This window comes from Cyphellophora europaea (assembly GCF_000365145.1).
Source record: "Cyphellophora europaea CBS 101466 unplaced genomic scaffold supercont1.8, whole genome shotgun sequence".
NCBI lineage: Eukaryota > Fungi > Ascomycota > Eurotiomycetes > Chaetothyriales > Cyphellophoraceae > Cyphellophora > Cyphellophora europaea.
The window spans coordinates 702,808-730,750 of record NW_008481814.1 but is presented as its reverse complement, the minus strand read 5'-3'; the positions used below and the strand labels follow the sequence as shown (position 1 = coordinate 730,750).

Here is a 27,943-nt window from a genome sequence, read left to right as displayed (position 1 = left end):
GGTAATGCTCGAAATACACGCGTATTACCTGCAGCTGGCTGCCATGCTAACGGAAGGAAAATGGGGCGGGTATAATCGTCGTCGGGGCTGACGAACTCAACGGTGCGTCGTCAAAGAGATGATCGGTCTCGCAGCACAAAATTCACGGGGCTGCTGTCTCTTTGGCTACATGGGTGTATTGGTGGATGGAGGCGATTGGTACGGCGCCTGCTGGTAGAGGCTTCGATAGCGCGGACTGGGCCAGGGCAGATCTGTGCGCGGTTTGGGCAGAGGTGAGAAGGGTGCAGAGCTAGTTGAGTGAGCTGTGTATGTTGTGAAGTGTTTCTGCAATGCATAGGGTGTCGGTAGTCGATGCGCGAAGGGAGGCAGTGATGAAGGAAGAGGAGAGGAAGAGTGCGCTGTCGCAAAGCGGGCGCTCCAGGTGGGGTCTTGCTCGCTAAAGCTTCTCTGTTGAGACTGTGACGCAGCTTGCCAAGGTTGCGCTGATGAGGCAGACATCCGGCACCGCAAGATCGCTACTGCGGCCGTTACCACGTTGCTCTTACGGTACACGCCGTTCAGGCTGCTATATTCTTCACTTACTCAACATTGCGGGCGTGTCGAACTCACAGTTCCTTACCTGGCCTCTCTAAGCCGACCAGTCCGAACTACTCATATTCCTAACCGCCGACTGTCCCAGCCCACCGGACCCTCATTTGCAAGCTCTAGCTACCTGACAGAGAAACCCTCCTCAGTCCTCGTCCCACACGTTGGATCTTTCGTCAGAATGGCCACTCTCAATCTCTCGACCAACGGTCCCTCTATCTCTAAGAGCTACCAATCTATAGTCAACGCCCCACCCCCATCAGGCCCCGCCGCTTCGTCCCCAACTTACGGTCAATGGGCTGTCTTCTCAGTTTCAGCGCCCTTGGCGAATGCCTTTCAACAAGATTCCGCGGGGAAGGAGAGCGTCCTCAAGGTTCAAAGCACAGGCGAGGGAGAGCTGTTGGATCTTATTGACGAATTCTCAGACGGTCGCATCCAGTTCGCGTACGTGAAGATCAAAGATTCCAACACCGGGCTGCCCAAAAACGCATTGATCGCCTGGTGCGGTGAGGGTGTTCCCGAACGGACCAAGGGCTACTTTACAAGTCACACTGCTGCTGTCGCCAAGCTATTGCACGGGTACCACGTCCAGATAACTGCTCGCTCGGACCGAGACCTCACACCAGAAGGCATCGTTCAGAAAGTGGCCGATGCGTCAGGATCGAAGTACTCTGAAAGCTCTGCCCCTCCTCCAGCTCCTGCTGCAACCAAGCCGGCCGTCGCGTCAAAGCCTGCCTTCACACCCTCACAGAGTAGTGGCATTGGGTCTGGATTCAATCCTCTTGCAAGGAACCTCCCCAATCGCCCTAAGCAGGATGTTGATGATGATGGCTGGGGTGCAGACGCCCCTCCTGTCACTCGAACACAACTTGAGAAGGTCGGTTCCGCATATACACCGACCAAGGTTGATATGCGTTCTCTTTCCCAGCAACCCACAGCGACTACTTCTGGACCTGCTCGATCTGATGACCGTCCAGAGGTGGTCAGAGGCGCTTATCAACCGGTTGGCAAGGTAGATATCGCGGAGATACGTCGTCAGGCTAAAGAATCTGGCGCTCTGAAGGATGATCGACCAGAAATCACCAAGGGAGCATACGAACCCGTGGGCAAAGTCGATATTGCCGCGATCAGAGCTCGTGCAAAGCAATCCGACGACCCTTCGCCTTCTGCTCGCCCACAACCCGCTACAGAGGAGTCGACAGAGGCTACTGAACGACCACAGTCCTTGTCCGAGAGGTCTGCGGCGTTCTCGCAGGGTCCAGAACGACTGACTACTCTACCGAAGCCGAAAGTGGCTAACAAATTTGGAGGAGCGTCTACGTTCACAGGCACCAAGGCCCCTTTGCCCGGCGGATTCGAAACTAAGCCGCTTGCTCCCGCGGCCCCTGTAGGAGCCGCCAGTCGCACATTCGCCGATCAGGGAGGCAAGACACCTGCGCAAATCTGGGCAGAGAAGAAGGCTCGGGGGCGAGGCGTTAGTGGCTCTGGTGACGGTCTGCCGCCGTCCGGGTACACCGGCGCATCTCCTGTTCAGCCGCAAGTAAGCGGCAACAGCGGTTGGCAGAGCGGCTACTCGGGCAAGAAGTGGGACTCCGTGCAGACCACCCATACTGGCCAGTCTAGAGATAGCCTCGGTGCCCAGAACACTGGTGAGAGGGAAGAAGAGGCTGCTGCTTCCCCTGCCGGTGGAGTGAGCTCCATCCGTGACCGATTCTCTGGGGCACCACCAATGGGCGCTCCTGCGGCAAGCTTCGACAGAGCCCCGCCACCAGCTCCTGAGCCTGAGACTGCTACGAAGCCAAACCGTGGGGTGCCCATTCCTGGACTGTCCACTGCCCAATCTGAGGCGGAGCCACTTCCGACACCTCCTCCTGTTGCTCGCAGTCCAACGCCTCCTACACCAGAAGCCCCTTCGTCTCCCATTCAAATTGCGGTGCCTGTCAGCAGGACCGCTGTTGAGGACGCGCGTGATGAGCAAATCTCGCCGCCGACCGCCATGCCTGTCGCTTCATTGAACCGTGCTGTCCCGCAGCAGGAAGACGATGAGCCGGAGCGTGGGCCTGATCTAGCTCGGGCGGCCGCCCAAACGGCTGCTGAGACGAGTCTGGGTCACGAAGCCGTCGAACAAGCACCAGCCTCTGGCGGCACTGGGCCTGCAGCCGGTGTACGTGCTCGAGCTGAGTACGATTATGAAGCTGCAGAAGATAATGAGGTATCTCTTCGTGAAGGTAAGGCCCTCTTTAGATATCTTCGTCAGCATTGCTAATCAGATCTAGGTGAGATTGTAACCGACATTCAGAAAATTGATCCAGACTGGTGGTTGGTCAAGAACGAAGCTGGCCAGGTACGACAATCGTAATCTCCCCTACTGCGTATAGCTAATACTTGCAGACTGGTCTTGTACCTAGCAATTATCTAGAAGAGCTTGGCGATCAGCCTGCTGCTGCACCAACTGCCCCAGCCGCTCCGGCCGCTCCGGCTGCTCCGTCGCCCACCGCCGCTCCTACCACCAAGGGCGCGACAGCAACCGCTCTGTACGACTACGAAGCTGGAGAGGACAACGAGCTCTCCTTTCCGGAAGATGCTATAATCACCAACGTCGTGAGTGCTCCTCTACTCCCTTCGTCGTCGTGTTAATCTAAATTCTCTAGACGTTCCCAGACGAAGACTGGTGGCATGGAGAGTATAAAGGCCGCTCCGGCCTCTTTCCCGCCAACTACACCAAGGTCAACAATTAGAGACATCAATGTGTCAATGGTCCTGAACCTCACAAGCACATAGCATTCAATAGCAGAGCCTGGGCACTTAAAAGCGAGCTTGAATTGCAGCCAATTACAAGAGAGCGATTCAAAGAAATTTGTACGGAGCTGCAGCAAGGCGTAGGTCCCCAAAAATTCAATTGGTACTCGCAACGACGATAAGAGCATCGCATCGAAATGACGTGAAAAGTTTTCCGTTCCGAATTGCGCAAGACTGAGCTTTATGACTGTTAATTGCTTGGGAGATTTGATCGTGTGCATTGTAGACCGCTTGTCATAAAGAGGCGGGGAGCCAGCCCCGACAACGGCCTGACTTAGCGCGCCGTCAAAAAAAAGTTGAGAGTCACGGTGAGCTGTTCGTGTTCGCAGTTTGCAGTTCATTCTCGAGCACAGCGACTTCTCGTCAGCCTGCTCTGCAGGTCACTGGCCACCATGCCTCCGACAGCACATTCGCTGCGACATGTGTCGACTCTCGTCGCCCGACAGTCTTGTCCCAAGCTCCGAACGTCAACCCGCTCTTTCACAACCCAGCTGCGACTGGCTGAGGTTCACTCACATATCCTTCGATCGCGGACACCATTCTGGCAACAGAAGAAGCCTGCTAGACTCACTCGGCACTATGCTGCTGTACAGGAAGCTCCAAGACCAGAGGCGTACCTTGAGAGCGGTATCATTGAGCCTGGCAAGAACTTAGTGGATGTCAAAAAGGTCCTGGTCATTGGTAGCGGTGGTTTGAGCATTGGTCAGGCGGGAGAATTTGACTACTCTGGTACGTAGAGTGTGCTTTGTGCTTGACAGAAAACCATATCCTTATGATCCAGATGCTGACCAGCTGTCCAGGTTCCCAAGCACTGAAGGCTCTCAAGGAAGCCGGTGTGGCCTCTGTGCTGATAAACCCCAATATCGCCACGATCCAAACCGACCACAAGCTTGCCGATGAAGTTTATTATCTTCCCGTCACTCCCGAATATGTCACCTACGTTATCGAGCGAGAAAAGCCGGATGGCATTCTACTTACATTTGGTGGTCAGACAGGCCTCAACCTGGGAGTGAAAATGAATCGAATGGGCACGTTTGAGCGATATGGCGTCAAAGTCCTAGGGACTCCCATCAAGACACTGGAGACTAGCGAGGACAGAGATCTATTCGCCAAAGCACTGAAGGAGATCGACATTCCTATTGCAGAGTCTATTGCTGTTGAATCCGTCGATGAAGCTCTCGCGGCCGCAGAACAGGTCGGCTACCCTATCATCGTTCGATCCGCCTACGCTCTTGGTGGTCTCGGCTCGGGATTTGCGGCCAACCCCGAAGAGCTGAGCAATTTGTCGTCCCAGTCACTTTCCCTCTCGCCTCAGATCCTGGTAGAGAAGTCTCTCAAGGGCTGGAAAGAGGTTGAGTATGAAGTCGTCCGAGATGCGGACAACAACTGCATCACGGTTTGCAATATGGAGAACTTCGACCCCTTGGGTATTCACACGGGAGACAGCATTGTTGTGGCTCCCAGTCAGACCTTGAGTGATGAAGAGTACCACATGCTCCGAACCGCTGCCATCAAGATCGTTCGACACCTCGGTGTGGTCGGTGAGTGTAATGTGCAATACGCTTTGCAAGCCGATGGTCTAGACTACAGGGTTATCGAAGTCAATGCTCGTCTTTCTCGATCCTCCGCCCTGGCTTCGAAAGCCACCGGCTACCCGCTTGCCTACACTGCGGCCAAGATCGGCCTCGGCCACACGCTACCTGAATTGCCCAATGCTGTGACCAAGACGACCACGGCCAACTTCGAGCCCAGCTTGGACTATATCGTTACCAAAATTCCGCGATGGGACTTGTCCAAGTTCCAGCACGTCAAGCGTGACATTGGTAGCGCTATGAAGTCAGTCGGTGAGGTTATGGCCATTGGGCGAACATTCGAGGAGTCCTTCCAGAAAGCTATCCGACAGGTCGATCCACGATATGTTGGTTTCCAGGGGGATAAATTCGATGATCTGGATGACGTTCTGAAAAATCCGACCGACAGACGATGGCTCGCCGTTGGGCAGGCTATGATCCACGAAGGCTACACAGTCGAACGTCTGCACGAGCTGACCAAGATTGACAAGTGGTTCTTGCACAAGCTCCAGAATCTGAAGAACACCATCGATGAGCTACAAGAGATTGGCTCACTATTTGGCATTAAGGAAGAGCTAATGCTCCGAGCCAAGAAGCAGGGTTTCTCTGATAAGCAGATTGCCATGTATACTGGGTCTACCGAGAACGATGTTCGTGCCCGACGACAACGGTTCAACATCCGACCATGGGTCAAGAAAATTGACACTTTGGCTGCTGAATTCCCTGCTGACACCAACTACCTCTACACTACTTACAATGCCTCTTCTCATGATGTTACCTTCGACGATCATGGCACAATCATCCTTGGCTCCGGCGTCTATCGTATCGGATCTTCGGTAGAATTCGACTGGTGTGCCGTCAACGCCACGTTGTCGTTGAAGAATATGGGCAAGAAGACTGTGATGATTAACGTAAGTCGCTCCTGCCTTTCTACCCCTATATGCCGAATGCTCTTAGACCAATTGGGCAACGGTCGAGTATATCTTTCAGTGCACTCCTCAAGAACTCGAGGTTGACCTAGGCCGGCGGCATCTCAATTCCGCCAATTCCCTCGCCTATCATCGACACCACATGTCGAATGCGTGCTAACCTCCGCGACAGTACAACCCAGAGACCTATTCCACTGATTTCGATACTGCAGACAAGCTCTACTTTGAGGAGTTGTCGTACGAACGAGTGTTGGATATCTACGAGCTCGAGGCAGCTTCGGGAGTCGTGGTCAGTGTGGGCGGCCAACTTCCCCAGAACATTGCTCTGCGATTGCAAGAGGAAGGTAAGGCCCGTATTCTAGGTACCGACCCCAAGGACATCGACAAGGCCGAGGATCGTCACAAGTTTTCACAGATTCTGGATTCAATCGGTGTTGATCAACCTGCCTGGAGGGAGCTTACTTCGGTATCAGAGGCTTACAAGTTCGCCGAGGAAGTGAGCTACCCTGTTCTTGTCCGGCCATCTTACGTCCTCTCTGGTGCTGCTATGTCTGTGATTCACTCCAAGGACGAATTGAAAGACAAGCTCGAATCAGCTTCAGCTGTTTCCCCCGATCATCCGGTTGTCATCACCAAGTTCATCGAAGGCGCCCAGGAAATTGATGTCGATGCCGTGGCTTCTGCCGGTAAGCTCATCCTGCATGCCGTGTCAGAGCATGTCGAGCCAGCTGGTGTGCATTCGGGCGATGCCACGCTTGTCTTGCCTCCCGCAAATCTTGACCAGGAGATCCAACAGCGTGTCAAGGAAATCGCAGAAAAGGTTGCTAAGGCCTGGAACATCACTGGTCCTTTCAACATGCAGATCATCAAGGCTGATGCTCCTGATGGCGGGGAGCCAGCGTTGAAAGTGATAGAATGCAATCTTCGAGCCTCACGATCGTTCCCCTTCGTCAGCAAAGTCCTCGGCACCAACTTCATCGACGCTGCTACCAAGGCTCTGGTCAACACCGACGTCCCCGCTCCTCGAGACCTTATGATCGAGAAGCGTGACTACCTCGCCACGAAAGTACCTCAGTTCTCTTGGACCCGACTCGCAGGCGCCGACCCCTTCTTGGGCGTAGAAATGTCCAGCACTGGCGAAATTGCTTGCTTTGGCAAAGATCTTGTTGAAGCATACTGGGCCTCGATGCAGTCGACCATGAATTTCCGTCTTCCAGAACCCGGCGAGGGTATACTGTTGGGGGGCTCTACAGAGCTACCTGAGCTGCCAAAGATTGTCGACTACCTCGAGCCCCTTGGTTATAGCTTCTTCGCTGCGAATGAGGAGCTTGCCGCACATCTGAGGCAAAATTCTGCAAAGAAAGTCAACGTGGAGGTTCTCGAATTCCCCAAGACGGACAAGAACAAGCTTCGCAAGGTGTTTGAGAAATCCAACATCAAGGGCGTGTTCAACATCGCCAAGCAACGTGGGCGGACGCTGTTGGATGAAGACTATGTCATGAGACGAAATGCCGTTGATTTTGGCGTGCCCTTGGTAAGTCGATCCTGTGCTTAATTTTGCTGGTGCTGACATACGTTTAGTTTATGGAGGCTAAGACGGCTCTACTCTTCGCCCAATGCATGAATGAGAAGCTACCTCGGACAGAAGGCATTCCTCCGGAAGTGCAGAGCTGGAGCCAGTTTGCCGGTGGGAAGATGATGTAATAAGGTGTACAGCAGCCGATCGAGTTTCGTATCAGTCACGGGTACCACTCTCATGATCTTCAGTGGTCACTAGGTTGAAGATGTCGTGGCTTTGCACCAGGTCCTAAGAGGTTGGGATCTCGTGGCAAACCAATAGACCTCATGGCGTATCGCGGTGGGCACTCTACGGGATAAACTGGACCCCTCAAGGTGCGAGGTAGGCGAGCTTTCTTTGATAGACATCTCATGGATTCGGTGGTGCAAAGAAATAGAATGAATGTATGTGGCTAGCTCTAGGCAAGGCTAGGCGTCATAAAAGAACTGCAGAGTGTTTCCCAGATCAAAATGAGTACTCCCTCAGTCGTGCTTTAAGGGTCTGTCGCTCGCTTATGCAATGCTCCGGCTGTGATGTTGGCGAAGGTAGGCCAGGACCTAAGTCTTTTCCGTACACAATGTGTGGACAACTCGGGTAGCCAATGCGTCGCTCTCGCCATGTAGACGATGCGGTAGAAGATACTAGTAGATGACCGCACTCTTGTTATCACAAATTGCTTCAATATGCCCATCCGCCGGTCGAGGTTGGTGACAGTGCCAAGACACGGCGTAGACGATAAAGGAGGTGGTCACCAGTTTAGCCAGTTACTATATATTCGCACGAATCATGTCACTTTGCACTTTGCTGCCCTCGCATTTCGATGCAGCTTAGGTGAACACGATGAGCAGTTTGTCTTAAGCCGTCTAGACAATCTGGGCAACATAGCTCCGTTCCCGGCCAAGTCGCAGTGTCCCTGGATCCAAGAGGCACCGCCCCATACCCGAGTACCCACATGGGTGCTTAGGTGACCTCCCGCTTTCGACCCACTCCTGCAGGGACAAGAACAGAGCACTGATCCCTGCTGCAACGATCCAAGAACATGCCGGCACAAAGTCCAATTTGTGGCAATTTCCCTGCGTTTGCAACGCTGGCAGTGGTGTCTGCCGACGAGTAACGTGGTCCCACCATGTGGGAGGCCGTAGCCCTCGATGCTGCGGCTCACGATCTCATGTACCGCTCCGGATATCGGCTCTGGGGCTTGGACGATGTGATGGGTATTAAGAGCGCCTCGTTCTGAAGCCGTCCTTGCTGCTTCGACCTCTAGGCGCTCTTCTTTTTTCCTATTTCCCGGCAATGGCCCCCTCTACCACCGGCCTCATCCTCCTGGGCCTCACATCTGCCGCATTTGCAGGTGTGCTGCCGAGATATGTTGAGCCCCGGCAAGGTCAGCAATGCAAATGCTATGAAGGCGATGCATGTTGGCCTGCGGAAGACGAGTGGGATTCCTTGAACAAGACGGTTGGGGGCCGTCTGGTGAAAGTCATTCCCCCAGCCGCGCCTTGCTACAATGAGTTCGAGGGCATTCCAACCTATAACGAAGCCAAGTGTGAAGAGGTCACCATTGGGTGGCGCAATCAGCCATACATGTTTGTCCTCCAAGCAGAGGAACTGCACGCGCTGACCATGGCAGGATCGAGACTGGTGCCACGCCACTCAGGCAATACCCTTCAAACAATACATGTCGACCAACAGAGGATCCAACAGATACCTGCACGATTGGTTACCTGGCCGAGTACCTCATCATGGCTACCGAGAAGGAACATATCAAGGCAGGCATTGACTTCGCGCGCGAGAAGAATGTTCATCTAGCGGTACGCAATACTGGTCACGACTTCATGGGCAGGTCCATTGCTGCTGGCTCCTTGACGATCAATACACACAGCTTCAGCCAGAAGGAGATCATCAGCTCGTGGTCCGGTCCCGGCGACTACAGTGGTGGTGCCGTCAAGGTTGGTGCTGGTGTTCAAGGCCGAGATCTGTACCGTTTCCTCAACCAGCAGAACCCGCCGGTGGTAGCTGTCGGTGGTGAATGCCCTACAGTAGGGTTCTCTGGCGGCTATATCCAGGGTGGTGGGCATGGTCCTCTATCCACATTGAAGGGCATGGCTGCTGATCATGCTCTCGAATTCGATATGATCACCGCAAAGGGCGAGTATGTCACAGCCAACGCCGACAAGAATCCCGACCTTTTCTGGGCTTTGAAGGGCGGCGGGCCTGCCACCTTCGGTATCGTGACCTCTGTGACGGTCAAGACTCACGAGGAAGTCCCTGTCGCTGGAGCCTTCATCAACATCAACAGCACACACACCACAGACTCAGATCTCTTTTGGAAGGCAGCTGATGCCTTTCATGGCCTTGCAAACCACTACGTCGACCACAATATGTTCGTGTACTACGAGCTAATGGAGCTACGGCTTCACATTCAACCGTTCACTGCCCCTAACATGAACGCTGCCGAGCTCAAAGAGGCTCTTGCGCCTCTCTACGAAAAGCTTGATGCCCTCGGGGTTGCCTACGACACTGGCATCAAGGAATTTGATACTTTTTTCGAGATGTACATTGATATGTACGAGGACGAGAACGCTGGTGACAACACCATCATCGGCGGCCGGTTCTTCGCTCGCGAGGACATCGAGAACAATCAGGCTGGTCTGACTGAAGCTTTCCGCAATGCAGTTCAGCCTCCCAACTATGATCTCACGGGCATTCTCATCGGTCATATCGTCGCTCCAGGTATCGGCAATCCCACTGCCGATAACGCTATCCACCCCAAATGGCGCGATGCCTCGAGCTTCAGTATTGCCGCACTAACCGTCGCGACGAACGCCTCTCTGGCGGAGAAAGAGCACGCTTGGGACATCCTCACCAATACCGTCGACGCTGGCCTTATTGCTGCCAGCCCTAACGGCGGCGCATATGTAAGTGTTGAGTCCCATCAAATCCAAGCAACATGCTGATGAACCTCCAGGTCAACGAAGGAAACATCGAGCACCCCAACTGGCAGGAAGAGTACTGGGGCGACAACTATCCGCGTCTACTCGGTATCCGGAAGGAATGGGACCCCGAGGGTCTCTTTTATGGGAAGGCGCTCGTGGGCACTGAAGAGTGGGATCTCGTGGATGAGCCACCCCGGTTGTGCAAGGTTGCGTAAATTTCGTTCTTTAGCATTGCTATTTTAGAGTAGATTGCCATAGTAGAGACTCAGGGGCCGCTATACTCGGCGTCCCCTCATCGCAGATCTGTTCGAGTCAGCACAACTGCCGGAGAATTTTACTCTCGGCCACAGAGCCGCTACTTGTACTTGCAACCAACTCTAGACACTTGGTCCGGGGTCCGGACCGGAACAAGCATTGCTTCTTGTCTTCCACTCAGTGTGTGGCGAGATGAGCACGGCACCTCCGACGCAAGGGATCCTCAGGCTCGATTCTGCGGCGTACGGTTGATCCTCGAATGCTAGGTACGTTCGTATAGCCTCCTTTCTGAAGCAGGCGAGCTTCGGCCCTCCAGACCCAAATAGCAAGGATCACCGACCGCCCCAATTAGGCCACATTGGTATAGACTTAGCGTGCTGAAGGTCGGGGAAAGCACCCGAGCGAGCCCGGGGACCCCAGTACAGGTGCTCGAGCAATTTGTGCCCCAAGCGAGCAACCGGGTGCCCTCTGATCGTGGCTGACCAATGGCACACTTGTATTCCAATGCCAAGGCCTCAGGATGGGGATGGGCAAACTCCTTTTCTGACGACGTCTCTGGGCGAAAATCAATCCTGGCCTGTAACTATCTCCAACCAGTCTGCCGCAAAACTTGCGACCTTTGCGGGAAGGACTGCCTTTGAAAGCAGCTGTCTGCAGCCGATCGTCAGCACGCAAAGATGGCTACAAAAGCAAGCCCTGAGGTCACGGTGCAGGGTTTTCAACAACCAAGATCTTGAAGCTCCAAGAGCTACTAGAGCACCTCAACTGGGCTCTTTCCGGCCGACTTGGGATGCCCGTACGAGGTTCTAACTTTCTCGCCCAGTGCCTTTGAACGTGAATGACCCACCACGATACGCACATGCGGCTGTGGTTCCCCAGGCTCAGGCACACAGGCCCCACCTGCCTGCCGATCCTGAGTTCTGGTTGAGGCAAAGTGACCCAAACCGTCCCCTAACGACTCATTCCGTCGAGACCAACACGAGCTCAAGCCTAGACTCAGCTCTTACCGAGAAGTTTTGCAATGATGACCTTGCCACAGAGTCTGCAGCTTGACAGCGAGAGCTCTGACTAGGTGCCTCGAAGCAGCTATTTCGCCCGTCAGTGCATGCCGCCGGCGTGCTCTAGGTCGTTTACTTAAGCGAGAGTGCTGATCTCCCAAAATGCAGGCGTGACGATCAGCGACGTGCCTGGCTAGCACGCAACATCCCGAATCCTCGGCACAGCTTGTGCTGCCGCTTTAGTCAAAGAAAGTACCACCTCACGCAGACCAGTCTTTTGCCGCAGGCAGCTGGCCTGCCATCAACATCGTTTTTGCACTGTCGTCAGTGCGTCGCTGTTTTCTTGTAAGCCATTGCTCGAGCAAATGCCTCGGCCGTGCCCTCGAGTCTTGGAACCGACCATGCCGTCTGAGGTACAGGCGAGATATTGACTTTTATCCTCAAACCAAGACTGCACGACATGCTTTAGTTTGTCCAGCGGCCAAGGTTTGGCACCGCGCAACATCCAACATCGTTAGAACACTTCTTGGTTCGGCATTTGCCAAATGCTACATCTTGGCCATGATGGCCACCAGTGGGAGTCACCCAGACGGGCAATAGGTCTGGCAGCCTCAATCCCCCCTCTCCCCCGGCCTCGAGAGCCTTTATTCAATCGACCTAACCACTCTTGCCCACTGAACGAGTATCAGGAGGAGGAAACATCCCGTCCCGCCTACAGCGCCAAGGTGTAATACTCCCAAACCTTGTTCTAAGCAGTGTCGATCCTTGTCCTCCTGGGAACAGTCCGTGTCGTTTTACTACTGCATGAAGGCTGTCCCTGCACGTCCAGAGCCGGCATGCAGGATGAAGCCTCCAAAGTGGCGCAAGGCCGTAGCTTGGTCCTTAGACCAGCGGTAGACGGGGAATCGCGACCGCACCAGCCGTTGTACTTTGCAGCATTGCGTTGCTTGCTGGCTGAGACCTATGGGGCTTGCCTCTCCACCACCGAGCAATGACACTTAGTCGTTCCCGCGAGCGACTGAGAGACATTCAGTGCTCGCTCTCGGCAGATAGCCGACCTCCGCAGTTTCATCGAAGCAGTTCTGACTTCTGCCCACACGAGCAATTAGAGCGAAGCGAGCTCGTGTCGGACGACGACCTATACGTGCTCCACCCCCTTATGCGAGCACCGAGGCAGATGCTCGCTTGAAACGAGTATATGAGCTCGTTGCCCACCGTCGTCTCCACAAACGCACTCAGACGACTACGATCGGCGGTGTTCGTGAGCATTGGCCTTTGCGGAACGCTACAGCCTCTTACGAGCCGGCACACACCGTCTCCACAGATTCGAAGAGCACAAATGACACAGCAGTCATGTCAGGCAACAGGACACCGCTCTTGATGAGCGTGCAAGCCGGGATGGCGTCTGGCGCGACGGTCGCCGTTGCGTTGAGGTTCTACACACGAACAGCCATAACGCGGAATGTTCGATGGGATGACTGGTTCATGCTTCTGGCGCTGGTACGTCCATTCCTTTTCATTGCTCCCTTTTCTAGCCTGCATCCCATGCAAGTCCACCATCACGCGGCCCCAGGCTAAACGCATGCATTCTCAGTTCTTCTCCTGGGGCGTTTCCGGGCCCGGCCTCGTCTCAGCACACTACGGCATGGGACGACACATGGAAAACCTAAGTGGCTCTGACATTCCCAAAGCCATCATGTGGGTGTGGGTTGCACGACTCAGCACCATCGTGGCCTTTGCGTTTGCCAAAGTCTCCATCGCCTGCCTCCTGATGCGGATCGTGGCCATCAAGAAGAGATATCGCTACATCCTGTACGGCAGCATCGTGGTCAACGTGTGCGTCTCGATCATCTGGTTCATCATGACGGTCAAATGCGTGCCGGCTCATGCAAACTGGTTGGGCGTGCAAGAGGGCGACCGGTGCATTCCGTCCAAAGTGACGGTTCAGCACGCTTATTTCGCGGGTGGTATGTCATCCGTTCGCCTCCTTTCTCGCTTCCCTTCTCTTCCCTTCCCCATCATCATCATCATCATCACACCTGCCTTTCCTAGTCACTTCTCCCGCATGTTCCCCCACGGGTCCTCAGCCGCGGATCTCCTTCTATTGCCAGCTCAGCTCAAAACTAACAACCCCGACCCCCTGACAGCCGCGCACTCCGCCCTCGACCTCCTCTACGCAACCCTGCCCGTCTTCCTCGTGTGGGACCTCAAACTCAGCGCGCGCACCAAACTCGGCATCGCCTGCCTCCTGTCCATGGGCCTCTTCGCCTGCGCGTGCAGCGTCAAGAAAATCACCGAGACGGCCCGTCTGGGCGCCGCCAAAGACGTCACCTGGGAATTCACCGACCTGAGCATCTGGAACATGGTCGAGTTGAACGTCGGCATCATCTGCGGTAGCGTACCGTGCATCCGTCCCTTGTTCCGGAAGGTGTGGCATCAGGGGCGCAGCGTCGTGACGAGTAGCGGTGGCAAGAGCGGTGGCAAGAGCGGTGCGCATGCGGCTGGCAGGGGCTATGGTGGCGCGTATGGCTCTGGATACGGGAAGATGGCCAAAGGATCCTACGGCGTGGGCTCGAAGTCCGGTACCACAGCGGCAGGCCATGGACGCGCGAGTCTCGTGCCTTCTGCCTCCTGGAGGGGGGGCGTCGACGACGAAGAAGGCTATCATGACGCGTACATGCTGCGCGGCGGCATGAAGCACTCGAGCCCCAAGAAGGGAGGGGTGGGCATGGTTACCAGCAAGATCACCTCCGGCGGCGATGGGGATAGCGAGGAGAATATCCTGCCGATGCAGGGCGGCGGGATCCTGCAGACGACCGAGGTCGAGGTGAGGTATGATGGTGGCGGAGGTAGTGTGGTTGGTGACGAGGCTGACGATGGGAGGAGCGCCAGGAGGTATCGTGAGGGGAGTGGCAGCGGTGGTAGCGACGGGATTGGGGAGGGAGCGGCGCCTGTTGGTCCTAGGGGGCCGGTAGCGGGGAGAGGATGGGGGGAAGGGGGGGTCGGCCGGTAGGGCTCCGACGGGGATGCGGAAGAGGAAGACAGGATGGGATGACCTTATGAATTGTGAATCTTGATGTCCGCCTGCGTGGCTGTACAGTACGGCGTTTGGAGGGCCATGAATACTGCTCGCTGCACGCTACGCGCTTGGGGTTGGGCTTAGTAAGGGATCCAACTGAGCCATGGCTGGGAAAAATTCACGAATTGGGAGGCTAGCTATCGTTGATGGGGCTCTACTTTGGGGGAGGAAGTTGACACTCGAGTGTTGACGTGAATCGCGAACGATCCCTGGAATGATGCCTTATTTCGATCCATCTACATGGCGACCGAGTACGCGCGACAGTGTGTATTAGATTGACGAGATCGCGGTGAGCGGGGAATATAAATGCTAGTCGTGACTTTCTCAGGGGCAGATGATCAGAAGTCGGGGAAAGATATGCAATGGTGCTGTTCATGAGATGTCGTCTATTCTATGAGCTCCATTGACTCTAAAATCGTCGTGTGTCTGTCTATCTATTCCAGCCGTTGTGTAATGGGCCGTTGGCCGAGCACTTGCATCCTGCGGACCAAACATGGCGCTGTCGCCTACGGTCTGGTGGGAAACTCCGCCGATACTGTTCGGGACAACCTCGACAGCAGCGCTGTCAGACAGTGCTCGCACGTCACCGTTGTCTTCTACTGCCAGTCATCGTGGATGAGGCGAAAGACTCTTCTTGGCATCATTGGTGAGGCATGACTCAATGCGTGTCGCGAGATTTATTGTGCCGAAAAGGATGCTTGACCAAAAGCCCTGCGCCAGTCTAACCCCGGGTCGCGCAAGATGTGTGTATAGGTTGCCGCCGAGGCAGCCCCCTAAGAGCTTGCGTCAACAGAGCTCACTCCTTTTTCTTCTCGGCCGAGATTGTCTTCTGCCCGGAAGGAACGGCATACAGGCCACCACCTAGAAAGACTAAAGCTGCCCCAACCACGACGCCTTCAGGCAACTTGTTACCGAACAGCCATATCGATAGTAGGAGGCTAGCTAGCTTCCGTATGTTGAGCACGATGCTGACCGTCAAACTACTGGATTTCGCACTCAGTCTGTTGACACCGTTGATGCAGATGTATTGGGTAAGGGCATTGAGGAGCAACAGTGGAATCGCTGTAGGGATAGAGCTCAAGACGGAGGGCAGCTTGCTGATCGGTCCTGTCGCGAGGGACGTGGATAGCGGTGCGGAGGTTGCTGTTAAGTTGACGAAGGCGGTGCTCAGGGCTGATGTCTGGAAAGCGAAGTACGGCAGTGACAGCGTGTGGCTGTAGAAGAGTGACTCGGACGTAACGCCTGCGCCGCGACCGTACCTTGCGTATAGTCCGTCGCTGTACACGCCCAAAATTGCTGCCAGGAGGAGAGCGGCGGCTAAGAGGACGAAGCCTGGTGCTTGCTCCCGCAGGACCTCTGACGAAGGGACTGGTAGTGGGAGCTTCGACATGGACGACTCTATTTCCGCGCTGGTGATTTCGACATTGAATTTCTCGGGCGTTTTCGAGTAGGCATCGGACACGGCAGCGACCACAACGCCCACGAAGAGGAGCAGTACAGCAAAGATCTTGACAGGCGGGTAACGGCGACCGGACCAGATGTAAAACACGAGCATCGTCGTCACGGGTCCGGCGGAACGGAGGATAATGTGTAGAGGCACGGAGATACGGTAAGAGAAGGCTTTATTGTTGAGAATGTTGATTGTGAGGAAGAGGGCCGTGTATATCACCCATGCGCGCAGTGGGATGTGTCGCTTTCGAAGGAAGGCGCGGCGCCAGGAAGAAGGATCGCGAAGAGATACGTTGGATGGCAGAGTCAGGAGAGAGGTCAGAGCGAATTGAAGGAAGGTGATGAGGGAGCCGCACCCGGGGGACAGCTTGACCAGGGCTTCGAGGGCGTACACATTGGAGCAGCATCCGCCGAAGATGAGGGTGAATGTGGGCAGGTAGATCTGGAGGATGTCGACAATCGCTGAGCTGCTCTGATCTTCCACTGGTGTATCTAATGCGGCATCTCTTGAGGGGTGGTTGATGGTACCGTTGGCGTCGAAGGTGCCATTGGCCACCTTTCTTCTTGTTGCCATTATCGCTACCGCGATCGGGAAGAATTCGATTTAGACGAGGAACGATATCGCATGGTTCTATTCCCGGACGTCATGCTGTGCAGCGATCTCACTGCTGCATCGATGGCTACCTTACATAGCGGTACGTGGGCATCGCGCATGTGGACACGCGTGAGGTTGACCGGAATTAGGAGATAACACCGATGCTCATCAAGAACAAGGCAGTGAAATGCTGGGCACTTCAACCGTGATCGAGGCGGAGAGGACCAACTGAGAGGGTGATAGTTTTTTTAATGCACTTTGGGTTCAATCTAAGTCTACAGATCCGTTTCCAATCCAGATTCAAGCTCCATGTCCCGACTACAGCTTCTTGACCTCACCATTCTCACTATTGCTAGACCTGCTTCCGCGATCATTGCCTACCTCGCCAACACCGACGTTACCCTCTGTCTTGCCCTCAAGAGTATTGCCCACTGGAGCCTGCGCATTGTGCTCCTCATCATCGTATGGGCGCCAGAAGTCTTTCTTGCCGCGAGCAGCACGGCCGACCCACGGGGGGAGCAGTCCACCCTCGATCTTGTAGGTCCAGTGATCTTTGAGCTCTTTGTCGGCAGGCTTGATGCGGCCGCCGGACAGCTTCTCGATGATCCAGACGGTGGTGTTGATGAGAATATAGGAGCAGATACCAGCGATAAGGCCATCCGCAATGCTGTATGTGAAGGGCATCAGGGCAATAGTTAAAAATGCGGGAATGGCATCACCCATGTAGGTCCAGTTGATTTGGGCGGCTTGTTTAGCCATCATCGAGCCGACAATGATCAGCGTACAGCCAGTAGCCCATGGTGGGATGGAGGCGAAGATTGGAGCGAAGAAGATCGAAATAAAGAAGCACAAGCCCGTTGTGATGGCAGTCAGGCCAGTAGCGCCACCTTCTGAAATGCCGGCACCAGACTCGATATAGGCAGTGACGGGAGGAGAGCCGAACAGGGATCCAATAGTAATGCCAAAGGCATCAACCAGGTAGGCAACCGCAGAGCCCTCAAAGTCCTGAGTCCGCTCATCGATCGCACCACAGTAGCGAGCCATGGCATATAGTGTACCGGTGCAGTCCAGAATATCGACATAGAGGAAAGTGATGAAAGCAAGGCCAAATTGTCCTCCGTAGTCGCTGATATCCCATCGCTGCACTGCGAGAACCTCGCCAATCGGGTGGAAGTAGGCGACCCTCTTGAAGAAGTTGAACATATCGTCGCCCAGGTCGGTATAGGGGAAGTAGGTCACGGGAGTTCCGCGAGGCCAGGAGATGATAGACACCAGTAGGATGCCGAAGATGATGGCGCCCTTGACGCGATACATCATCAGCATTACGGTCAGAATGCCACCACAGAAGATGCCAATCCACATAGTAGGGTTGCGCATCTTGTCAAATGTCGGGCACGTGCCATCCTCCAACCGGTTCTCGGGCTTGCAACCAGCAAGTTCAACAGGCGTGGCAACTGCACCGACGATGGCACCAATACCAGCGGAGTAGGTGAGACCAATGATCGTCAGATAAAGACCAATACCGACAGCGGTTGCCAGCTTGATGGAAGCAGGGATGGCGCGGGCAAGCCATTGGCGTAGACCGACAAGGGTGAGACCGACGAAGACGAGACCTTCAACGAACACAGCAGTCACGGCCACACGGTAAGGCACTGGTCCGCTGCCGTGGAAGCCGACGACTGTGTAGGCGAAGTAGGCGTTCAAGCCCATACCGGGAGCCAAGGCAATGGGCATGTTGGCCAGCAGACCCATCATAAAGGTGGTCAGCGCGGCAATGGCAGCGGTACCAGTCACGAGATCGCGCTGGACACGCGCTTTGCACAGCAGGTAGTCTCCGTCATCGACACAAAGGTTGGTATTGTCGGCCGGACAGACGCACGTGCCTCCAGAGTCGGCGACAATGGTGGAGTTGACGGAGATAATGTAGGCCATGGCGAAAAAGGTGGCGAGGCCAGCTCGAATCTCGGTGAAGAAGTAGCTGCCCTTGCGCTCCTTGGGGTGGCCAGAGCCCTCGAGGCGAAAGCGTCGGCCCACAAAGGACCGCGCGACGGCAGCATTGGTGTTGTGAATCCAACCCATCGTGATACTGTTGCGGTTGAGCGCTGGCTAAAGGCAATGCGAAGGATCAAAATGCGACGACGAAAGAACGTCTGAAGCTTGCGAAGGACACAGAGCTATATCACTTTTCAATCCCACGTTGCCTCCCAGCTGAACGGGACTGATAACAACGAATGTGCACACGTACAAAATTTCCATCCCGAGGCCGACAATTGGGCGATTAGCGGGAACTGGACCCTTGCAGACCCAGAAGAAGCCTTTCCGGGACCCTCAATCGATCCTCATTTCTTTTCCGCGAGGCGGGGACAGCCGAACCTCTGCTGGGAGGCTTGGCTGATGAGCTGTGATAGCGCTCGAGCCTCTCGTTGGTTGGCTGAAGGCGAGTGCTCGGGGTGAGTTCGCGGTGCCCCTGTTGGCTACTCGTGCAGCAGCCTGAGGTTAGTGGGGGGTTTGGCGAATGCCATCTGGGGGAGACTGCCGTCGTTCGGCGAGCTGCGATAGTACGGAGTCCATGTTGCCGACCCTCTCGATCTGGATCTCATCGCCTTATCGCACAGTGAAGATCAGTTTCAAGTGAGCCAACTGCCATGGCTCATTTGACGTGATGTTCCGGACAGGCACGAGGCTCGTCACTGGCCTCTACTTGGTACGTGTGATAAGTCGGGTACAATTTCCTCTCGTTGTACGCAGCTCTTGAAGGGGTGCGATGAGATAGCACGGCAGTCGCCAGTGCCCTATCAATAGCAAAGACGAGGACGATGTCCCGTACGCATAGATGACACCCCGCTGATTAGAACAGCGACAAGCGATACGGGATGCTCGTATTGTGTTGCTCAAGTGTCCTAACCCAGTACCGGGGCACGAGTCACGTCCACTCCCATGAATCTGGGACAGGTCCTGGGAGTTTCCTCCGCGGCAGCCCGGGCCTTCGCAGACACACAAAGACACGACTGTGGCGGCGGGCTGAAGACAAGTCTTATTAGCTGCAGCAACGTAATTCCGATCAACTCTGGGTTTTGGTTCTGTCTGGTCTTCGGTCGCAAGTCAGGACGATCGATTCCGGCACAAACGCATTCAGTCGGGCACTAAAGAGTTGATCCGGGGCATCGTCGCCTGTTTATGACGGCAGACAGGGCTAACATGACGCTCGCGAGAGCATGTCGTGCTGGCAGCTGCATAAGTACCCAATGTGAAGCGACACCTGTCATGACAGCTGCTCCGGGCAGGGGAGACACTTGGGGGAACCAAAAATATGAATATGACCACATTTCCGGCAGTTGACGTCGACGGAGCCCCATCATGTCCATCATCTGTGTAACAGCGTTGTCGTGCTACTCGCCTCCTCTTCTAGGCCGCAGGGCGGTCGTCCGGGTAGCCATGCGCACTTTCACAAGGGCCTGGACGCACCTACGGACATTTTTTGGCACGACGCGAGGGGAGCAAACGCAACTGGCCCAGCCCGCCGGCGAATCAGGCCGCCATCGCTTCTCCGGGATAGCGGCCATTGGTTGTCAAGGTCGCATCACTGCGGCACCATGTGATGCAGGTGGGTGGCATCATTCTATTGCCCTAAACAGGCGCCGCAAGCGACGGCCATTTCATCCCTGGCTGATGAGAGCAATAATGTGATGAGTAGAAAGTTGTAGAGTAGAAGATGCTTTCAGCGCCCTTACGGGCTATCCAAGTTGGAAATGGCGGTCACTCACCGCAAGTCTGGCTTTTGGCCCTGGTTCTGCTTTGCCGCTCTCCGCGCGCGCGCCGGGCTGGAAAGTGTCATGAAGGGAACAAGCGATCAGCTCCGACTTTGTTTTGAACCATGACAGCCCGGCAACTGCAGCTCACGACAGGGATGACCGCTGATCGAGAGTCGTCATGGACCAAGGCATTGACATAGGCGCGTGGGATAGACAGTGAACAGTGCTCAATGCTCATACCAGAGGCAATAGCAGTGATTGATTCGAGCGCGCGGCTGAAGGCGGCTACTAGGCAACCACAGGCAACCACAGGCGCCCGCACGGCAGCTGAGAGGCACCGGTAGCCGCGGTTGCAAGCAGCGAGGGGGGAGCTTCAGGTAAACAACGGGCTATTAGGCACTGCACCGTTGCGGCCCGCTCTTTTCGCCCAACCTCAGCAGCCTCCCACCCACTTCACCCCCTCCTTTTCCACTTTACCAAGGCTGCATTGCATTGCTGGCAGCTCCAAGGATCGCATCTCACTTCTGGCGGCCATTCTGCAGCCATTCAATCCATCGCGCTCCATATCACCAATCATTTGTTCGTGTGCGCGACAAGGCGCAAACCCAGTCCATCGTTCCCCCCGTCCCCTCCCACGCGCTTCCTTACACCACCACCGACTGGCCTCCGATCGCGCCTCCTTCCGACTAATCCACTCTCTATTCGCTCTTGCCAGACCAACCCGCTAGCTTGACCGCTGCATATTCGCGATCCGAACCCTCGTCATCTTGTGCATCGCGCTTGTCTGCTTTGCTTCTAGATTAGCCCTGCGCATTCGCAAAACGCCAGACGAGTCGCGGTCGGCCAGCTTGGAAAGCCCCATCCTGTCGCAAAAGCAGTGAAGCACCGGGGCCCATCTTCATTTTAGGCACGAACGCCAGCACCGCCTGACCGTCCAAGTGACGCAAGCCAACATTAGACTGTCTGACGTGGTCGCCGCTAGCCTGCCCGACATTGCGCGCAGCCAAACACGGTGCTCCCACCCTGCGGCTATCCGAGAAAAACATACTTGTACATCATGTCGGCCTCCCCACCGCCGGAGAAGGATGTCGAACAGAACGCTCAGTCCGGTGAAGAGCAGGACCCCATTGACCGAACCGAAGAGGGCGCACAAGGCCAAGGCATGACTGACTTCGAGGTCAAAGAACAGGACCGATGGCTTCCCATCGCCAATGGTAACACCACCCTTTGTTTCTATTTGCTCGTCTCTTTCCGCGACATGCGCGTCAGGCCCTGTGCGATCCCGACAGAATGTGCGACAATGCTGGTTGCTCTAAAGACGGGCCTCCTCATTCGTCACGCGCCGCTCGCGCCGCTCATCATGATTTGCATCGCAGCTCCCAGCGCCAGACCGCGGTACTTGAGCCACTCACAGCTCATCATGTCGTCGGATGGCTCACCCACGCCCAAGCACCGTCTTGTTTCACCCTCGCGCCCCCTGACCGTGTCGTCCGATGCTAACATACGCAACTTTGCTCCAGTGGCCCGCATCATGAAGATGGCTCTGCCCGACAATGCAAAGATCGCCAAAGAGGCCAAGGAGTGCATGCAGGAATGCGTCAGCGAGTTCATCTCGTTCATCACAAGCGAGGGTATGTGGTTGACGAGCACCATGGCAACACCCGTCGGATGCTAACGTGGTACAGCGTCAGAGAAGTGCCAACAGGAGAAGCGCAAGACGGTAAACGGCGAGGATATCCTCTTTGCCATGACCTCGCTCGGCTTCGAAAACTATGCCGAGGCGCTCAAAATCTACCTGTCCAAATATCGCGAGGTGAGTTCTCTAGCCCCCCACGTCTCTTTTGTCAAATATCCTTTGACAGAGATCGCATTCTGAACATCCAACTGATTGGGATGAGACCCAATCCACAAGGGGCGAGAACCAGGGGCGACCAGGCAGCAGCGGGGGCTATCAGGCCGGTGCCGCTGGCGCCAACAATTCCGCTGCAGCCAATGCCGCCGGCTACGCTCCCGGGCAATCCGAGAATGCCAACAGCCTACTGAGTCCCAGTCAAGGACTCGACAGCGAGCACGACGGCCCCGCCGCCTACGGCTACCCCGGCGCCGTGACCGGCCACAATGGCATCAGCGAGAACTACTAGCGCCGAGGAGAGGGAACAGAGGAATGGCCGAGACAAGCCGATACGACACAAGTGTGTTTTTCCTTCCCATTCCTCGAGCGAGACCGGTAGTGGCGGCGACAAGAGCGGGGAAGAAAGCGCAGATTGAATGGTGATGGTGATGGAACACGGTCGTTCATTGCGATACATGTATATGGGAAAGAGGGCAACCAAAACGGGTTCAAGGCTGTCTGAACAACACGGGATATGAGTGGGTACATGGGAAGAGCAGGAAGAAGCGATCGGAGGTTTAGGCTGGCCGTTATCAAACCATGCTAGCAGCTAATTCAGATTGGCGTCGCGACATTACCGCATAACGCAAGCCCTTCCACCAGGCCGTTATCGTTATTGGTTGCAGGGTTGACCGTGTAATCGAAAGGCGCAATGCAACTCGTTTGAAAAAACGCTGGGGCGTCCATCAGGCCCGTGCCAGCCTGGAATATCCGCACCAAAACTTTCACCCCTTGGCGCGTGGCGGCGGTATCCCTGTAGGTCTCATTCTCTTTGTATTCGAAGTATATCAACCAGCCAGTCCTTTTTTCCATGAATTTTCCCTCATTTTATTGCATACCGCCATACAAAACTCGACACCAAGTCATAAATCCCCTAGTACATTCCGGAAGCTACACAAAGCTCACTCCGCCTTATCTAATCACGACACCGACCAGCCCACACCGCAACCAAGCAGGATGGCTCCTCATGCCGACCGCGACGTTGAGGTGCAGGCTGTCACAGATACTCAGGCAGTAGTTGTCCCCGACCCAGTCCTTTCCAAAGTTCCCACCAATCCCATATTTACCATCGACGATGTCATTCCACACCGACAAAACAGCCAGGCAGTCAACACTGGCGTGGCCGCTTTCTCATCCGCCGACCTCTTCAAAAGCAAGGGCGCCTTCAAGAAGCCCAAGTCCAAACGATGGGACCACCGGATTAGCGCCGAGAGTGCCCTTCGCCAGCCATCATCCCTCAAAGGCGCCATGAAATACTTCCGCCCCGACATGATCAGTCTATGTGGTGGCCTCCCAGCTAGCGACTACTTTCCCTTTGAGAGCATGTCGGTCAGAGTGCCGCAAGTCCCCAATTTCAGCGAGTCCGCCACTCACTCGTCAGGCACAGTCTTGTCCGCGGGCAAACACGACATTGCCACGGGTACTTCTCAATTCGATCTGTCAGTCGCTCTCAACTACGGCCAGTCCATGGGCCCTCCTCAAATCATGCGGTGGATCACCGAGCACACCGAGATTGTGCACAACCCAAGATATTCGGATTGGGATATTTGCATGACGAGCGGATCTACATCGGCTTTGGACATTGCGTTGCGTATGCTGTGCAACCGGGGCGACTACATCTTGACCGAGGAATATTCCTTTTCATCCGCCATGGAGACGGCGCGACCCATGGGTCTGAATCTGGTGGGTGTACCGATGGATGAGCGAGGCATGCTCGCCTCCGCACTTGATGAGATTCTCTCCAACTGGGATCCTGTTGCAAGAGGTGGCCCCAAACCCTTCGTCATGTACACCGTCCCGACTGGACAGAACCCCACAGCCAGCACACAAGACGCCCAAAGGCGCAAGGATATCTACGCTGTGGCCGAGAAGCACGATCTGTTCTTCCTCGAAGACGAGCCCTACTACTTCCTTCAGATGGAGGACTACGTCTCCGGCAAGACCCACGAGGTTCCTTCCCCTTTCACTCCGCCCTCCAACATCCCGGACTTCCTCTCGGCTCTTGTGCCCAGCTACCTCTCTTTGGATACCTCGGGCCGCGTGCTCCGTCTCGACTCCTTCTCCAAGATCATTGCGCCTGGCTCTCGATGTGGCTGGGTGACGGGTCCCGCCCAAATGGTAGAGCGCTTCATCCGTCACAACGAAGTCTCGGCTCAGACGCCCTCGGGCTTCTCGGAAATCGCGCTCTTCAAACTACTAGAAGAGAACTGGGGCCACAAGGGGTTCCTGGAGTGGCTCATGTTCATCCGCGCCGAATACACCCGTCGCCGCGACATCATCGTCAACGCCTGCGAACGCCACCTCCCCACCGAAGTCGCGAGCTGGACGCCCCCCAAAGCCGGCATGTTCCACTGGATCAACGTGGACCTGACCAAGCATCCCAAATTCCACCCGCAGATCAACCAGCAAGAGTTCCTCGACATTGAGGAAAAGGTCTTCCTCGCTGGCGTGGACCGTGGCGTGCTATTGGCCCGCGGCTCCTGGTTCCGCGCCGAGAAGGGCTCCGACCAGGCTCTGTTCCTCCGCACCACCTTCGCGGCTGCAAGCGCGGAGAAGATCGAGGAGGGCATCAGGCGTATGGGCGCGGCGCTCAGGACCGAATTTGGCCTGCAGCAGCAGCAGCATCCCGCAAATGGTCACGCGTGAATACCATTGGCATCTTGTTTCTAGGAAAAGGGGAGCAAAAATGCCAGCATGGGCGCGCAAAGCCGTCGATACCCGGGCCCACACTCGCGAAAAAAAGTCCCTTGTTGCACCCGGGCCATAGCAATGACGCATCGTTGTGTCCACGTGATCGATTTCGAAGATTGCAGAAAATGCAAGTGCAGGCCCCCCTCGCCCGAGAGTTCCGGAAATCTGGGTCTGCGTAATGTGTCGGAAGGCAAAGGATATGATTGATGCTGTATTGGGCGCGCAAAAAGTCGGTCACGAGGGACGAAGTTAGAGCTTGGCATGTTCACTGCCTTGAGCACAGTGGGAAAGGCCAGCAGCGGTGTATAGTGCAGGTCTCTGCAGCGTGGTAGTCTGGCGCTTCTGTGCTTTTCAGAGGGATGATACGTGTTTGTTTGTGCGTTGCATTGTGCAGCGGAATTTTAGGAGGATAGAACTCCTAGACAGGCGAATCATAATTTAGACCAGCGCCCAAACAAATCCCTTTGTACTGTCGGGCACCAAGCTCAAAGCTGTTCATACCTCTCACCCAGCACACAGCACAAGCTCTCAGGTATTGTTCAGTGTTGAAATGGACTGGACCTCCAGTTGCACAGCGACCATCTCGACCATGTTCGCAGCATCCCCGTCTCCACCGGCGACATACTTCCCGGCCGGTCCTAGCGTCAACGTTATCGAGCAGCACAGAAACATCCCGAGCTCCTCGAGCAGTACTCCTTGGGCGTGTCACTGCTCAGACAACCTCGCGACGGCAGACACGTAGATCTGCTCCCAATCTCCCGCTCACCAAGGGAGGGAAAGCTCCCAGACACAGCTGCAGGCTATGAATCGTTGAGTAAACTTTGTATGGTGGCGCACAGACCTCGTCGGCGCGTTTCTCGTCCCCTTGGATTCAGTGTCCAGCCAAGGCATCAGATCTTCAAGCGAACCATGGTGAGCCTCGTTCGAAATCGGTTGGACAGCTTGGGCTAAAGAGGTCCGAACATCCGTGGCTCCTGGCCGGAACGGGGTGCATAAAGAGGTCCATGATTCTCCTAGACAAAGCACCCTCGTCCATACAACTCTCAACCTGTGCCCAGTTTCGAAGCCAGCCGCCATGGATCCCAGAGAACCTAGTACGTTCAATTGAAACCTGTCCAAGTGGAAGGCAGACTCTGACTCCGTCCCAGGCCTCAACGAACGACGCTGTATCATCCGCCATGACCTCGGCTTCTATCACGGCCTCGCCGCGTCCGTTGTGTATAATGTCCCAGGGCCACAGATCACCGACCTCGAAACTCTAGCTCAGAAGTTTGGACCAGCATTACAGCATTGTGTCGAACAGCATCCCATTCTCGGGCTGGTCATCGATAAAGCGGACACGGAGCAGCCTACCTTCCGACGTCTTTCTCAGCTCCATCTGGGATCGCATCTGATTCTGACCTGGCCGGGTGAAGTTATGGTGGGCCGATTGGAGGAGAATGACGAGCATGTTGTTGCCGAGAGAGCGATGGAACGTGTGGTCAACGCTCGCTTCCAAGATGTTGGAGAGGCTCCCCCATGGCGGCTGTTCGTTATCCCACTTCAGAGCGATGAGTCAGCACATCTCGAGCGATCTCGAGCGCTCGTAGTGTTCAATTATTCTCACTCCCATGGCGATGGCATATCAGGTCTGGCTTTTCACCACTCCCTGCTGCAGGCTCTTGTCGACAACTCCCCGAGCAGAAATGAAGCAGCCAGTATGACGACCAGACAGACGGGAACTAAGCAGATCCCACCGTCGCCAGACCCGATGCCGATATCCTGGTCATACATGCTAGGAGTGCTTGCCAACGAGTTCCTGCCAGGGCTCCCCAGACTGTTGTTCTGGAGAGGAACCGTGGCGCCTCCGTGGACCGCAAATCGTGCAGTTTTCAACGCACATCATTTTAGGACTGGCTCCAAGCTCTTGATCATTGACGGCAGCATCTTGAAGCTTGCTCTGGCGCGGTGCAGGCAGAATGGAATCAAGATGTCTGCGCTGCTGCATCTTCTAGTCGTTCGCAGTTTGACCACCACGTTGAGAGAGAATGGCATCGATCCTGCCTCCTTCGTCAGTGGTACACCTATCGATCTGCGCAAGCACTTTGCCCTAACCGCCATGGACATGAGCATGAACCCAAGCACCGTCTCTTACCAGCACAATACTGTGACCACTAGTCAACCAATATCGGACCCTGAATTGTGCTCCGCTCGAGAAATGACGGCAAAGTTTGCACAGGCCTCGAGCACGATCCAAGATCAGATCATCGGTCTTCTGAAATATGCCTCTCCCATGAGAAAGTGGTTCCTGGACAAGCTGGGAAAGCCCCGTAGCACGAGCTACGAACTCAGCAACATCGGGTCGTTCAAGCCCACTCGTTCTGCAATTGTGCATGTCGACCATGTCTACTTCTCGCAGCCCGCCGATGCTGTGGGTCATCCGTTGTCGGTGAACGTGGTAAGCCTTGATGGAGGGGATCTGTCAATCATGCTGTCGTGGCAGATCGGTGCGTTGGACCTCGAGGGAACGATCGAGAAGCTTGAAGAGACCGAGCGAGGTTTTATCGACGGTCTGGCCGCATCCATCAAGGCGGACTTTGTGCATTGGGCCACGCCGTCTGAGAGGTAAGAAGTGCAACCGAGTGGCACACAGCGGACAAGGATCGTGTGAGAGGTGCCGTGCCTGCACAAAAAGACGCTAAACTGTTCCTGCCTGGTTGCCTGGTTCGCGGTGCAGTGGCCTGGTCTCGGTTAATCCTAATCCTTCACGGAGTCGTTGCCTGTCACAGCGCTCAGCCTCGTCGACCACAATTCAAACCACCCCCACTGCACAGACAGAGTCAGCCTCGCAACCACATTTCACCCGCCTATAAGGT

The 27,943-nt window shown here is 55.4% G+C and overlaps 9 protein-coding genes across 9 annotated transcripts; 7 read left to right on the top strand and 2 right to left on the bottom strand.

The window, feature by feature from the left end:
• Positions 1-766: 766 nt before the first annotated feature.
• On the top strand, positions 767-3,323 carry HMPREF1541_08069 (uncharacterized protein; the record flags this gene model as incomplete). Its single annotated transcript, XM_008722389.1, has 4 exons — positions 767-2,813; positions 2,862-2,929; positions 2,977-3,186; positions 3,237-3,323. 4 exons carry the CDS (start codon positions 767-769, stop codon positions 3,321-3,323), a joined length of 2,412 nt encoding a protein of 803 aa, XP_008720611.1.
• A 453-nt stretch (positions 3,324-3,776) lies between these two features.
• On the top strand, positions 3,777-7,588 carry HMPREF1541_08068 (carbamoyl-phosphate synthase, large subunit; the record flags this gene model as incomplete). The annotated part of the gene is made up of 4 exons (XM_008722388.1): positions 3,777-4,113; positions 4,185-5,866; positions 6,057-7,418; positions 7,466-7,588. 4 exons carry the CDS (start codon positions 3,777-3,779, stop codon positions 7,586-7,588), a joined length of 3,504 nt encoding a protein of 1,167 aa, XP_008720610.1.
• Positions 7,589-8,735: 1,147 nt separating this feature from the next.
• Positions 8,736-10,593, top strand: HMPREF1541_08067 (uncharacterized protein; the record flags this gene model as incomplete). Its single annotated transcript, XM_008722387.1, has 3 exons — positions 8,736-9,028; positions 9,073-10,360; positions 10,411-10,593. 3 exons carry the CDS (start codon positions 8,736-8,738, stop codon positions 10,591-10,593), a joined length of 1,764 nt encoding a protein of 587 aa, XP_008720609.1.
• A 2,391-nt stretch (positions 10,594-12,984) lies between these two features.
• On the top strand, positions 12,985-14,644 carry HMPREF1541_08066 (uncharacterized protein; the record flags this gene model as incomplete). Its single annotated transcript, XM_008722386.1, has 2 exons — positions 12,985-13,131; positions 13,226-14,644. 2 exons carry the CDS (start codon positions 12,985-12,987, stop codon positions 14,642-14,644), a joined length of 1,566 nt encoding a protein of 521 aa, XP_008720608.1.
• Positions 14,645-15,506: 862 nt separating this feature from the next.
• HMPREF1541_08065 (uncharacterized protein) lies at positions 15,507-16,733 on the bottom strand (the record flags this gene model as incomplete). The annotated part of the gene is made up of 1 exon (XM_008722385.1): positions 15,507-16,733. The coding sequence occupies one exon, from the start codon at positions 16,731-16,733 to the stop codon at positions 15,507-15,509; it is 1,227 nt and encodes a 408-aa protein (XP_008720607.1).
• A 339-nt stretch (positions 16,734-17,072) lies between these two features.
• HMPREF1541_08064 (uncharacterized protein) lies at positions 17,073-18,833 on the bottom strand (the record flags this gene model as incomplete). The annotated part of the gene is made up of 1 exon (XM_008722384.1): positions 17,073-18,833. One exon carries the CDS (start codon positions 18,831-18,833, stop codon positions 17,073-17,075), a length of 1,761 nt encoding a protein of 586 aa, XP_008720606.1.
• A 2,730-nt stretch (positions 18,834-21,563) lies between these two features.
• On the top strand, positions 21,564-22,647 carry HMPREF1541_08063 (uncharacterized protein; the record flags this gene model as incomplete). Its single annotated transcript, XM_008722383.1, has 3 exons — positions 21,564-22,137; positions 22,192-22,319; positions 22,369-22,647. 3 exons carry the CDS (start codon positions 21,564-21,566, stop codon positions 22,645-22,647), a joined length of 981 nt encoding a protein of 326 aa, XP_008720605.1.
• Positions 22,648-23,354: 707 nt separating this feature from the next.
• Positions 23,355-25,043, top strand: HMPREF1541_08062 (uncharacterized protein; the record flags this gene model as incomplete). The annotated part of the gene is made up of 1 exon (XM_008722382.1): positions 23,355-25,043. One exon carries the CDS (start codon positions 23,355-23,357, stop codon positions 25,041-25,043), a length of 1,689 nt encoding a protein of 562 aa, XP_008720604.1.
• Positions 25,044-26,163: 1,120 nt separating this feature from the next.
• HMPREF1541_08061 (uncharacterized protein) lies at positions 26,164-27,696 on the top strand (the record flags this gene model as incomplete). Its single annotated transcript, XM_008722381.1, has 2 exons — positions 26,164-26,182; positions 26,237-27,696. 2 exons carry the CDS (start codon positions 26,164-26,166, stop codon positions 27,694-27,696), a joined length of 1,479 nt encoding a protein of 492 aa, XP_008720603.1.
• Between the last annotated feature and the right edge of the window lie 247 nt (positions 27,697-27,943).